The 14,935-nt window shown below is 31.3% G+C and overlaps 1 protein-coding gene across 4 annotated transcripts; it reads left to right on the top strand.

The window, feature by feature from the left end:
- The first annotated feature begins 10,412 nt into the window (after nt 1-10,412).
- CI51 (51 kDa subunit of complex I) lies at nt 10,413-14,025 on the top strand. 4 transcript variants are annotated; one of them, XM_039032140.2, is made up of 4 exons: nt 10,413-10,570; nt 10,666-10,727; nt 11,421-12,893; nt 13,695-14,025. In XM_039032140.2, exons 2-3 carry the CDS (start codon nt 10,725-10,727, stop codon nt 12,879-12,881), a joined length of 1,464 nt encoding a protein of 487 aa, XP_038888068.1. In that variant the 5' UTR covers nt 10,413-10,570; nt 10,666-10,724; the 3' UTR covers nt 12,882-12,893; nt 13,695-14,025. The 4 variants fall into 4 exon arrangements, with proteins under 4 accessions (XP_038888068.1, XP_090170233.1, XP_090170234.1 ...); XM_090314107.1 differs by having other exon boundaries at nt 10,423-10,570; nt 10,909-12,893; XM_090314108.1 differs by having other exon boundaries at nt 10,431-10,570; nt 11,371-12,893.
- The last annotated feature ends 910 nt before the right edge of the window (nt 14,026-14,935 follow it).

Consider the following 14,935-nt stretch of genomic DNA (forward strand, 5'->3'; position numbering starts at 1 on the left):
TGTAAAATTGAATTATTACGTTAAAACAATTTGATTGAGATCTTGGTGATAAGAGATTTTGCAAATTTAGAAATATTTGGGTTTGGAATAATTAATTGGGAGTCGAGTTATTTCGAAAATTTTAGATTTAACTTATTATTGGAATTGGTTGATTTGAGGTGATGTAGGAGGTTTAAGTTGGATGTAATGGAGGTGTTGGATTTAGTGTCCTACATCTCATGCATCTTGTAGTTTGTAAATTTGTAAATATGAATTATTTATTTAATAAGAAGTATTTTATTCAACTTTTAGATAGCATCAACTCAGTCCAATAAACTAAAATCCAAGGTAATTTAATGAAACTCGAATAGTATATGGTAGACATACGAGTGAATCGTGTTCAAGTAATGACCTAAAAGATCTAGTATATGGTTAAGGATATGTGTTTTATCCTTGTGATACTGCTGAAACGGCCTACATCCAGCATTCTTAAGATCAAAGAGGCGGGCGTAAAAAGGGGGAAAGCTCTCCATTGGAAAATCAAAAATACGCATGCCGGATGAAATGGTTTCACGGGATTTTCGTACAAATTCAATTGCAGTCATTTTATATGTATATGGTTACAATTATCTACGTTCCCAATGTGCTTATGACGTAGCACCTAGCTAGTGTGTATCATCTTATGAGAATCGAGTATGGTATAGATCAACCGGAAAAGGTATGCATAAAAGTATTTGCCGCAAGAATAAATCCTAGAATTCCGTCTGTTTTCTGGGTTTGGAAAAGTGCGAATTTTCCCGAAAGGGAATCTTATGATATGTTGGAAATTTCTTATGATAATCATCCACGTCTAAAGCGTATTTTAATGCCTAAAAGTTGGGTAGGATGGCCCTTACGTAAAGATTATATTGCCCCCAATTTTTATGAAATACAAGATGCTCATTAAATAATACAAAATTAATCTTCACTTCGACAACTCAAGATATTCAAATACATTTGTACGTTCTATTCTAGATATAGCATAGTAATTGAAGTCTCGTTCATCTTATTATTATTTATTTGAAATATTAAAAAAAAAAAAAAAAAAGACAATTAGAGATTTGGTGAGATTATCAAATTTTTAACATACTTATTTTGGATGAGCCGAGCTAATAGGATGAACTAAATGCGTTCTGCATTATGAACTATGTATCACGCATATGACTTAGATGTGTTTTAAAAAGTCACATAGGGGGAAATGAAGAAATATAATATGAAAAGAGAATCAGATTCTATTTGTACTGTATCTAAGATGAATCTTGGCCATTCCCGCCTTTTAATTCCCCGAGACTAGACTTTTGGGTCTTATAAGGAACTAATTGAACCTTTCAAATATGTATAAAGTATTAATTGAACGCGAGGAGACAGAGTATGAACAAATAAAAAAGAAGAGGAAACAAAATAAAATTCTTTTCTTTTACATATCTATATATATCCTTTACATATTTATATAAATATCCTCTTTATCTTTACTTGTCTATTTTACTCATCTATAAATAGAGTAAAAATATATATAGTTTAGTTTTTAGTTAAATGGTAGATTTCCCGACATCATGATGTGCCAAGAACTTGATTTGAACTGGTGACACAAGGATTTTCAGTCCTCTGCTCTACCAACTAAGCTATCCCCGCTATTTCCGACACATTATCCTTATTTTAATAGATGACTTTGGTCTATATCAGAAAAAAGAGGGATTCCAGTTGTAAGATATCTAATGAAACTGTCGCTGGAATTGAGATCTCATTCAAAGAGAAAGATATCAAATATCTGGAGTTTCTTTTTGTATATTATATGGATGATCAAATCCGCAAGGACCATGATTAGGAATTGTTTGATCGTCTTTCTCCGAGGAAGAGGCGTAACATAATCAACTTGAATTCGGGACAGCTATTCGAAATCTTAGTGAAAGACTGGATTTGTTATCTCATGTTTGCTTTTTGTGAAAAAATACCAATTGAAGTGGAGGGCTTCTTCAAACAACAAAGAGCTGGGTCAACTATTCAATCAAATGAGATTGAGCATGTTTCCCATCTCTTCTCGAGAAACAAGTGGGCTATTTCTTTGCAAAATTGTGCTCAATTTCATATGTGGCAATTCCGCCAAGATCTCTTCTTTAGTTGGGGGAAGAATCCACACGAATCGGATTTTTTGAGGAACATATCAATAAATAATTGGATTTGGTTAGACAATGTGTGGTTGGTAAACAAGGATCAGTTTTTTAGCAAGGTACGGAATGTCTTGTCAAATATTCAATATGATTCCACAAGATCTAGTTTCATTTAAGTAACGGATTCTAGCCAATTGAAAGGATCTTATGATCAATCCAGAGATCATTTCGATTCCATTAGTAATGAGGATTCGGAATATCACACATTGATCAATCAAAGAGAGATCCAACAACTAAAAGAAAGATCGATTCTTTGGGATCCTTCATTTCTTCAAACGGAACGAACAGAGATAAAATCAGACCGATTCCCCAAATGCTTTTCTGGATATTCCTCAATGTCCCAGCTATTCACGGAACGTGAGAAGCAGATGAATAATCATCCGCTTCCGGAAGAAATCGAAGAATTTCTCGGGAATCCTACAAGATCCATTCGTTCTTTTTTCTCTGACAGATGGTCAGAATTTCATATGGGTTCGAATCCTATTAAGAGGTCCACTAGAGATCAGAAATTGTTGAAGAAAGAACAATATGTTTCTTTTGTCCCTTCCAGGCGATCGGAAAATAAAGAAATAGTTAATATATTCAAGATAATTACGTATTTACAAAATACCATCTCAATTCATCCTATTTCATCAGATCCGGGATGTGATATGGTTCCGAAGGATGAACTGGATATGGACAGTTCCAATAAGATTTCATTCTTGAACAAAAATCCATTTATTTATTTATTTCATCTATTCCATGACCGGAACAGGAGGGGATACATGTTACACCACGATTTTGAATCATAAGAGAGATTTCAAGAAATGGCAGATCTATTCACTCTATCAATAACCGAGCCGGATCTGGTGTATCATAAGGGATTTTCCTTTTCTATTGATTCCTACGGATTGGATCAAAAATAATTCTCGAATGAGGTATTCAACTCCAGGGATGAATCGAAAAAGAAATATTTATTGGTTCTACCTCCTATTTTTTATGAAGAGAATAAATCTTTTTATCGAAGGATCAGAAAAAAAAATGGGGGAGGTAATCAGGCTCGAACTGATGACTTATGCCACGTTAAGGCGACACTATAGAAACAAAGACACAAGGAACGGGTTATCTACTCTTAACGGTCAAAGCGAACCCTAACATCGTTGCTTGAAGAAACTAACATTTCACTAAGATGACCATAGGTAACTTGACCTTAACCCTAAGTGAATTGTGAACTTCTGTCTATGAAGACTTTAATCTGTATGGGTGAGATTGATCTATTTTGAGACTCAACATGCCTACCATTTTGGAATTTTTGTCCAAGTAGGGAGTTCGAAACTCAACTACACAAGATGGAATTCACTTATTATCGTAGAAAGGGAAAGTAGATAAATTGCTCCATTCGTAATTGATTTTAGGTCTTAAACAATGAGGCTTCACCCTCTCATTGGTTCGAGAATGATTAGTTTATGGTTGGACTATAAATTGTTTGTTCATTAGAGTAATGAGTGACATTTAAAGAGTTAAATGTAACTACAAGGATAAAACGGTAATTTTGATCCAGCTATATTACGAGTGATTTGTGAATGGTCATTCACTGTTGATTGGTTATATCCAATAGACACGTAAATATATTTATAGTGCGAAGAGATGCAACTGTCGGTCTTTAGTGGAGTGACTGACAGTTAATAAATATTGATAAATCCAATTAAAGAGTTTAGTTGGTTAATCTCAAATCATTAGAGTTTCTAATATGTAAGACCACTAGGTCTCCTTGTTACCTCACTAAGGATAGAAACAATAAATAATTGTTTTTTGTTTATGAGAATTTAAGTAATTAATTATGTTAATATGATTAATAAAATGTATAATGTATGTTGATGCATTATAGTATAGAGTTAGTTATAAATATGATTTATAACTAAAATCGTGTAGCGTGTGACAAAAATATTTGAATAAGATCCAAATATTTTATATAGATTTTATACTATAGATTAATATTTAATATGAATTTAATTCATAATAAAATTATAGGTTAAAAGAGGAGATTGCATTATAATATAATTACATGCATATAAGATGGTTATTAATGGTTAGTTAACCATATTATAACAAAAATTATATTAATATTTTTTAATATTGTTTTTTATATTAATATGATATTGATATTATAAGTAAATAACTTCCCATTAGGGGAGTTACTTCAACAAAAAGTGGGGAGAGGGGGAGTTAACGTAACTCCCTCCTCCTCTACGTAAAACACAATATGTAAGACAGGAAAGGAGATCTCTCTACAATCGGTTCTCTCTCTCTCAGTCTTTCACATTTTTGCTCTAAAATTCCAGAGAATAAAATTTATCTCTAAAAAAAATTTGTTTGAAGCCTACACTTCGATTTCTTGTGTCCTACAAGGACTCCAATTGGTGGTGTTTTTATTGGTGAAAGATTTATTGGAATTTCACAGTAACTCTATTCGTGACCTTGAAAAAATTGCTTAAAGCTTTTGGTTCTACAAAGGTATTTGTTCTTAATCTATGGTTTTCCTAAATTGAAAAATCTCTATGTTTAGCCTAATATATGTATCTATACAAATCATTTTTTATTTTCCCAATCCCAATTCAAAGATAGAACGATCAATCTCCTTTGTTCTGAGATTCAATCCCTTTAGGAAGGAGAGGATTAAATATATATTACAAGGGAAAAGAGTCGGTGAGGCCGTTATTCAAAATCTCGAGGTGCTTGGAAAAATAGATGTAGGTTGAGTTTGACCTAACCCCTATAAAATTTTCGGTGTTAATTTCTCTATCCCTATACTACTCTAATTTTACAATTAATTTGTTATTATAGTTTATTACATGAAATTAATTACAATATTTGTTCTTGAAGTTAATTGCTCATATTTGTTTACTTTGATATTCTTTAATTTGCAAATCTTTTACCAATTTTATTATTGAAATTAAACTAGGTGGTTGAAGTTTATTGCTCATATTTGTTTACTTTGATGTTCTTTAATTTGCAAATCTTTTATCAATCTTATTATTGAAATTAAATTAGGTACTTGAAATTGTTAGTGTCAATTTATTAATCATTCTGAATTGAATGTATATGTATAAAATTATTCTTTAAATTACTTATTAGCAAAAGTGTATTAATTTACTTAATTGGGCTCACATTTAGTAAAAAGTTTTCATTAGTTTAATAAATCCTATTCACTCATCTAGAGTTGGCATATCGATCGTACAATTGGTATCAAAGCCAGTTGCTCTTGTTTGTAGTTAAAAGTATTTTTGTAAATCATTTTGGATTTATACCCATTGTTTGAGTTTTTCACTCGTACAATTGGTATCATGGCGAGTAGCTTTTGTTCGTAAATTATTTTTCTAATATTATTTCAGTACTTGAAGTATCTTATTAATATTTTTGAGAATTATTTGAAAGCTTAATTACTAGAGTTTTATGGCAACTTTAGAAAAATGTTGTGTAGATAGACCCTCATTCTTTGATAGAAATAGAAATTGTGTTGTATGGAAAAATATAACAAAAACATTTATGTTTGCTATGGATTTCAATGTTTTGTATGTTTGTGAGCACTTAGCTAAATTGGAATCAAATAATGAATTGCTTACCTTTCATGCTAAAGTCATAAATGTTATATATTGTGCAATAGAGAGGTAAATATGTGATAAAATCTTAAATTTTGAATATGCATATGCTGTTTGGAATTTTCTTGACAATATGAACAATTTAGGAAATTCTCCTTATAGTACTAGTGATTTATTTGATATGAAGGAGAATTATATTTCTAACAATAAAAAAAAAAAAGTTTGATGAAGTGGAAAACGAAAAATGTGATGGTTCATCTTTGTGCTTAATGGCTCGTTTGACTAAAGATTATGGTGATGGAAGTGATAAAAATGAGGTATTTCAAAAAGCCCCATTCTTATGATGAACTATATGATGTATTTGAAAATGCAACGTGATCTTGAAAATTTTAGCTCTAGATATTTAAAATTATCAAAGAAATATAAGGTATTCTCTATTAAGAATGAATCTTTGATAAAGGAAAACAGATACTTAAAAAATAGAGCCAATAACATATTGTTGCATGATTTATGAGAAATGTGTTTGGATTGATTAGATTGAATTCCTTGAAGTTGAGAATGGTGAATTAAAATCCTTGTCATGTAAATTGAAACTTGAATTGAATGATTCGAGAAATAAAAATGAGTGGAATCTCTCTTTAGAATTAAATGATGAAATTGCTAGTTTGGAAAAAAAAAATAATGATTTGGAAACTAACAATATAACATTAGAAAAAGAGAAAAATTCTTTTGTTGATAAAATTAAATTTCTTGAATGTGCTAAATAAAGTAATAAGAAATTGATTATAGGTGCTAAAAGAAATTAGATAAAGGTAAACCTTTTAATAACAAAAAGGGATTAGAGTATGTGAATGAAAATCCATCATCTACGTCTAAAAGCACTACTTTTGTTAAACTCGTTCCTTGTATGTCTCAAAGTGCTTTACCTAATGTGCCTAAATTTGTCGAATCTAAATTTGAGTCAAGGCATGAAAAAGTTGGACATATCCATAGAAATTCAAAATTTATGCAAAAACACATTCATGCTATATCAAAATATGATCATAAAGTAAAATTTGCTAATAAGAATGAAAAGGCTAGAGATTTGCAAGAAAAATATAAATTTTTGCCTAAACATTGCCTTGCTAAATTTAATTGCATGAATAATATTAAATTTGTGTCTACACATGTAACTATGCATGAAAAATCAAATTTTGTGCCTACTTATCATTTTTGTGAAGTTAAAGGTCATATTAGACTAAGTTGTTTCAAATTGAAAAATGCTCATAGAAAGTAGGGTTGACAAAAATCCCCCTGGAGTCGAGTCCCCGTGGGTCCCTACCCCGATCGGGGTAGGGAATCCTCGGTTTGACCAGAGATGGGGTCAAATCGAGGATAAAACACGGGTCCCCGGTCGGGGACGGAGACGATCGTCCCTGCTCTGAATATTTTTTAATATATAAAACATTAGCTAAGTTTATTCTTTTAAATTTGTTAATATTTTTTTAAATTTATTTCTTAATATAATTATATTAAACTTTTTATTAAATCTAAAATGCTTTTCATTTCTAATTTATATAAATATAATAATAACAAAAACAACAATAATAATACTCTGTTATATTAAATATTTAAAATTTGAATATAAATATAAAAAATTAATTAATTTTAAATAAATAAATAATTAAAAAAATATAAACGGATAATTTTTTTTCACGAAAACCTGATCCTCGATTGGGAATTTTCTGACCTCGGTTCCGACTCCCCAAAATGGAAAATGGGGCGGGGACGAGGATTATAAATTCCCACGAGGACGGGGATGGGGAGTACATCCCTGATCTCGTCCCGCCCCGTTGCCAATCCTACTAGAAAGAATTTATTTGAGAAAAAATTTGTGGAAAATGAATTAGTTAAAAAGAAAATCTTACCTAATGTTACACGTTATTCATCTAACAAAGTTGAATATAAATTTGATACTTGCTATTTGCCAAAAATGAAAACTAATAATGTTGGAACTAATTTAAAATGGGTTCTAAAACCTCTACTCACTAACAATGAGATCCAAGCATTAGATGCCAAAATCTTTTGGTTGAGCTTTCTTTGTGGGTGTGATTCAAGAAGCAAATTGTTACTTGGACTTTAGATAAGTAATTGATTTAAATTGGAGTAACTTTTATGGCTTGCTTGAATCTAATGAAGGAAAATATATTTTTTTTTTTGGTAACTTTATATTTTTTTAATTATCGAGATAATTATTCTTATCTTTTAACGTTTTTTTTAAAGTTTAGAACAAAAAATATTGATATCGTTAAACTCAGTGAAACAACACCGAACGGTTCCGTAGCTTGTTGACTTAGAGATTGGACTGCATTTCAATTCAAACCCCTCAAGTCATATGTTCGAAGCCTAGTAGTGGATTAGGAAAGGAAGGGAATAAACCAAATTAATATTCCAAGGTAAATATTTTATAATATATATATTTTTTTTTTAACTAAAAACGGGTAAGTCAAAAGTTGAAATTTCCTATCCTATTTGTGATGATGGTTAAAATCACTTCTATAATTTTTAAAATTATTTTAAAAATATATATTTTCCATGATCCAAACTAAATTTAATATTTCATTTTATCCTTTAAACACATTTTCATACCATTAAAATTTAGTTGGTATAAGCACATATAACTCAATTGCTCTCTAAAAATTTAAAAGTTTTGAATTTGTAAGTATATTCAACTCTCTATTTAAGCATAGTTCAATTAGTTAAGACGTGTGTCATTGACGTAAATGTCAAATATTTGAATCTCCTACCTCATTCATTGAACTAAAATTACATCATAGTATAAAAAACGACAAATCTTATAAAATGAAAACCAAATATGAATAATATAAATACAAGAGAGCCAAGATGGAGAGAGGGGAAACAAAGAGAATAAACTAAAAATAACAAATGTTGTTTATCAATTGAATTATGTTTATCATTTACAAACGATTTCAACAATCTATATTTTTAGAGTTGTGAGAATAGTGGTTACAAAAACCAAATGTAATAAAAGAACTAAAAATTAAAGTTATGAAAATTAGTGGAGAGATTAATGGATGAATGTATTTACCATCTATATAATTTATATATAAAAATTATTTTCTTAAAATAATTAAAATAGAATAATAAATTAAAGTCGAGAAAATTAGTGGAGATCATATCTATATGTATTGGAGACTAAGATATTTGTAGTTCAAATTTCCTAAACGGATATATAATAAAAAAGGATTTATTAAAAGTAGACTGAATTGGACATTTTAAAATATAGAAATTATTAATAAAAGAAAAAGTTACCTTTTGGGTCGTAAGTTTTATCTTTCCATCTACAACGGTTGGAAAGTAAATTATCATCATTGTTTTCAATATTGACATCACATGTAATTTTTTTTAATTTTTTTTTTTTTTAAAAAAAACTTCCTTCCTCCTCCATCTCTTCTTTATTCTCTCTCCTCCATGGCCATTTCTACACAAAGTTTAAGAGTTTATTTTATTTAACTATCCATCTCTTTTGAAAAAAAAAAATAACTTTGGGATTGTTACAATCTAAATCATAAACTAATAATTGTATCAATTTAATTTTAAATTTTTGTAAGTGTATCAATTTAAACCTCAAACTAACCATGGTAACAATTTAAAATTTAAATTTTCATAAGTGTGTCGATTTAAACATTGAAGTTTCATAAGTGTATCAATTTAAACTCTCAGTTATGTTTTATTTTGATATCTTCATGAAAGTTTAGAGTTTAAACTGACATATTTATAGAAGTTTTGAGTTTAAATCGATATCATTATCAATTTGGGGCTTAAATTGATACCAATCTTAAAGTTTATGGTTCAAATTGATACAACCAAAAAATTCAATATTTAAATTGATATTTATCAACTATATATATATGTGTACGAATTTCTCATAACCCATCAAAATGTTGTTCTAACAAAAATAAAAATTTGAATGATTCAATTTGGAAAATGGTGTTTTTAAAAACATGTACATATATGTCTTTGGCCTTTAAATTTTTCCCTAAAAGATGACACTATTGGACGTGGCGGAATTTTGATCGAACAAAAACCAAAGAATGGAAAAGTGTAGGATGAGCCACGAAGAGAGATGTAGTGAAAAAGGAGAGAGAATTGGAAGAATGATGTTATTTTATGTTCATTTTTCAATTTTATATATATATAGCCCATCGATTTAAATACTATTTCGATCTTTATATTTTTTATTTTTATTTACTATAGTCCTTCTACTTTTAAAATATTAATTTTATTTTTTATATTTTCAAATTTGATTCATTTTGATTTAAAGATATTCATTTAAATCATTATACTTTGTTCATTTGAATCATTGAACTTTAAAAAAAGGATAATTTTTATCATTTTAAAGTGAGAATGAATGGATCAAATGACACATTTTTAAAAGTATAAAAACTAAAATGAATTAAGTTAAAATACAAAAATTAAAATGAACATTCTTGAAGAATATGGACCAAAATGAACTAAAATTGAAAGTATAAAGAATAAAATAAATAAAATCTAAAAGTATTGGAACTAAATTAATATTTAAAAAATAATTATAACAAAAGAGTAAACTCGAGAATGAAATTTTATGATGATATATATAAAAAAAAATAAAGATAAATAAATAAATAAATAAACCCTCACTTTTTTTGTTCATTCTCCCTCCCTTCTAACTTTGTCTGTGTTCGCATCTCCCATTTTGTAAAGTCGCATTTTTCAATCCCCACTCCCTGCGTTGTTCATCTTCGCCGTTCACATTGTTGGCCGTCGGTACGCTTCTTCTATACTCATTTTTCTTTTGTTTTTTTTATCTATTTCGACAAAAGGGTAAATTTAAAACTGTCCTTATGATTTATTAATTATAGTTTGTAGTTGGATCTCACCTCAATCGCCTGCGCGTCTCAGGATCGAAGCACTTCATGCTATGGTAAGAAATTCATATTTCTTCAGTTCCGATTATTATTTTCTCATCTATCTTCTCTCGCTTTTTTTTCAAAGTTCGAATTTGATTTCTGGGTCCTGATGATTTAGGGTATGAATTTGAATGTTTCGAAGAAATTTTGACAATAATTTGTCGTTTTGAGTGATTTTGATTTTACAATTTGTAGGGATCTTTCAAAATTCATTTCTGAAGTATGATATCCGATGAGAGTTTTCTACGTTGTTCTTCAGCTTCGGTTTGAAAGTTGGCATTAGGTTTATGAATATTATTACTCATGGTGGATTTTTGAGTGCATCCCCATTTTCTTATCCTTGGTTTCATACGATTGAATTACTTAAAATTACACGCAGCTCAGCGACCTAATGTACTGATATGCACCTGTAAGACCCCTCGTATGGAAATAGTAGGAGTCATTAAGGGGCGTATTAGTAATTAGATGGTAAAGTTGTTAGGGCTTTTAGTTATAAATAGTGTGAGTGGGTTCCGAGGCAAGTAGTGAAGAATTTGGCAATGAGTTCCTTGTTGGGAATATGGTAGAGTATCCCTCTCGAAAGACTACGATACATTGTAGTTTCGTCATTGTTATTGCAATATAAATCTATTTTTTAGTGTTCCTTATTGTTCTTAGTGTTCTTGAGTATTCTTGTTAGGTGGTATCCTAACAGCACCCTACTTTAGGCACCTTTTAGGGGCATGCTTTATCTTCAACGAACAACATTGGCAAGGAGTTATATTGATCGGTGTGGCATAGGATTGAGAGCGTTTAACAATCAGGCTGCAGCAGCTACTGGCAGTCCCCAGCCTCCCCCGCCTCCCCCACCTACAGAGAAAACTCATTTTGGTGGCTTGAAGGATGAGGACCGAATCTTTACCAACTTGTATGGTTTACACGATCCGTTTCTCAAAGGTGCCATGAAACGTGGTGATTGGTACAGAACTAAAGATTTAGTGCTCAAGGGTGCAGATTGGATTGTTAATGAAGTAAAGAAGTCTGGCCTTCGTGGTCGTGGAGGTGCTGGATTTCCATCTGGACTTAAATGGTCATTCATGCCCAAAGTATCTGATGGCCGCCCTTCCTATCTTGTTGTCAATGCTGATGAAAGTGAACCCGGAACCTGTAAGGACAGGGAAATCATGCGGCACGATCCACACAAACTCTTGGAGGGTTGTTTGATTGCTGGAGTTGGGATGAGGGCTACTGCAGCTTACATATACATCAGAGGTGAGTATGTGAACGAACGAAAGAATCTTGAGAAGGCCAGAAAAGAGGCTTATGAATCTGGATTGTTGGGCAAGAATGCATGTGGATCTGGCTATGATTTTGACGTCCACATCCATTACGGTGCTGGTGCTTACATTTGTGGTGAAGAAACGGCTCTGTTAGAAAGCCTTGAAGGGAAACAAGGGAAACCACGATTGAAGCCTCCTTTTCCTGCTAATGCAGGATTATACGGATGTCCTACCACTGTGACAAATGTGGAGACAGTGGCTGTTTCTCCTACTATTTTAAGGCGTGGACCTGAATGGTTTGCTAGTTTTGGGAGAAAGAACAACTCTGGTACCAAATTGTTTTGTGTTTCGGGACATGTGAATAAACCTTGCACTGTTGAAGAGGAAATGAGCATTCCACTAAAGGAATTAATTGAAAGGCACTGTGGAGGGGTTAGAGGTGGATGGGATAACTTGCTTGCTGTAATTCCTGGAGGTTCTTCAGTTCCATTGCTTCCCAAGCATATATGTGATGATGTACTCATGGATTATGATGCACTAAAGGCTGTCCAATCTGGATTGGGCACTGCAGCTGTAATTGTTATGGATAAATCAACTGATATTGTGGATGCTATTGCAAGGCTCTCTTATTTTTACAAGCATGAAAGCTGTGGACAGTGCACTCCCTGCAGAGAAGGTACAGGATGGCTGTGGATGATAATGGAAAGAATGAAAGTTGGAAATGCAAAGCTGGAAGAAATTGACATGCTACAAGAGGTTACCAAGCAGATTGAAGGGCACACCATTTGTGCCCTCGGTGATGCTGCTGCTTGGCCAGTGCAGGGTCTTATAAAGAATTTTAGACCTGAGCTTGAGAGAAGGATTAGAGAACGTGCAGAACGGGAGTTGATCCAGGCCGCTGCTGCATAGTTATTCTTTCAGGTTTATTTCGAATCTTTTCTACACTAATTTGATTAGCAAACATAAGATGAGTATGCTGTATGTTGTTGTAGCTTTAATTTGGCTCTTAGAGCCGAATAGTTAAAATGCTCTCTGATATTATTATTATTATATATATATATTTTTTTGATAAGACTCCGATTATCATTTGTTGGTGTGCAACTAAACATTAATCTAATTTAATATTTTACTTCTGTTCTGAAACGGGTATAAATAGTGGAAGAAAGATAAGCCACCTCTGGGAGAGTGGATGATATTAGAAGCCACTTAAAATTCTGTAGCCGACTTGCAATGTGCTTCCTTTGTCTTTCTCATCCAAATCAAATTGCAGATCATGATTTCTGCCATGATTATGTGGGTTCAGCAAATGGCACATGCAGAAATTAATGACTTGTGAGCATGACCTCTCAATAGCTTTTGCGGAACTTTTAATTGTCATATAATAATATTAGAACCCAAGGACACAGTTGTACAACCTATAGAACAGATACTGTTCAAGGAAGGTTGTGATTCTCATATAATAACAGAAAAGCTATAAGGAAACTGTTGCATTTTTTTAGTGGTTTTCTCTGATGATTTTATCTATCCCATATTTTCACCTATTCTGGGCGATTTTCTCTTCTGTATTTATGTTAATGATGCAAAAGAGTCGTTTTTTGTCCAATTCTGTTACACTGATGTGTGGAGGTGTGATTTTCGTTTTCACTGTTGTTCAAGTATCATCTTTTACAATATTTATCTTTTGATAAACCACTGAAAAAACTTCACTCTATGTTTTTGTAGGAAATTTCAACTTTGATGGGAATTGCAAATAATGAAACTGCCCCAGATATTTGGATGATTGGCATGATTCAAGCGTCTGGAGGTCATGTCTGCATTTTGTTTGTTGTTTCAAAATGACTTATCATTGCCCTTAAGAAACTCATTTGGTTCTTTGAAGGTCTTTGAGGCTAGAATTATTATACATTTTTTTCCTAGTGTAATTTGAATGCCTCTCTTAACGCCATTTGATGGTTGATATCTATGCTTACTACTACTTATGTTGTACTCATCTGAACAGAAATTTCATCTCCCTCTGGAACATCAATAAACGGGAAAGTTAATATCCTAGGTAGATACTATGAGTTTTCTTGACATTCGAATATTGTAGAGTTAGACGAGTTGTCCCGTAAAATTAATTAAAATACGTGTAAGTTGATCCCCATGAAGTATAGACACGGATATGGATAGAATGGGATAGGATACGGCGATACGTCAATTTCTAGAAAACTAGGATACAATGATACATATATTTTTAAAGGAAAAAAATCTAGGATATAGGTAATTTTAACATAAAAATACTAAATGTAATCCACTAAATCTATGAATCATAAAATGTCAAGTTAATGACAATGGTACAAAAATACAATACAAAAAGCAACATCAGAGATATTGAAGTACAATAGTCTATAGAATGCAAGGGAAAAGGAACTTAGATCGATCGAAGAAGAAGTATGAAGATAAAGGAAGAACTTTTTCATTGAATTATTAAAGATATTCAAGTGGGTTATATTTTATGGGACTTTGTGGGGACTCAAACATGAGGATGAAGATCAAATGATTCTAGAATTTGGCCTTTTATTTTAGTTTTGGATTGGGATAATGAGCTTATTAAATAGGTTATTTAGTTTGAGTTGAGAAAAATTAGATGAGTTGCTTATATATTTTCTTTAAAAAAATGTTAGCGCAAAATGATATATTCTTTACCTCACATGAAGTATCCGTGTTTTATAAGTTGATCCGGTCATTAAAAAAAAAAAAAAAAAAAAGTCAAGCTATTTCTCCCAATTTTCTAAGTCCTGACCCTAAACATAAAGTAGGTTTATGGGATTCAAGCATGGTAAACTTGAACCATGCTTTTATTGAATGCTTGAGATGCTTTTGAAAATACAATTTTTTAGTGTAAGAAATATGTTATTTTTGCTTTTTAATGAAGTACTTGTTGATACAATACAGCACTGTTTTTTAGTTTATCAAACGATAAG

The sequence above is a fragment of the Benincasa hispida genome, chromosome 5 (genome assembly GCF_027475165.1).
Source record: "Benincasa hispida cultivar pf3 chromosome 5, pf3_genome.v1.1, whole genome shotgun sequence".
NCBI lineage: Eukaryota > Viridiplantae > Streptophyta > Magnoliopsida > Cucurbitales > Cucurbitaceae > Benincasa > Benincasa hispida.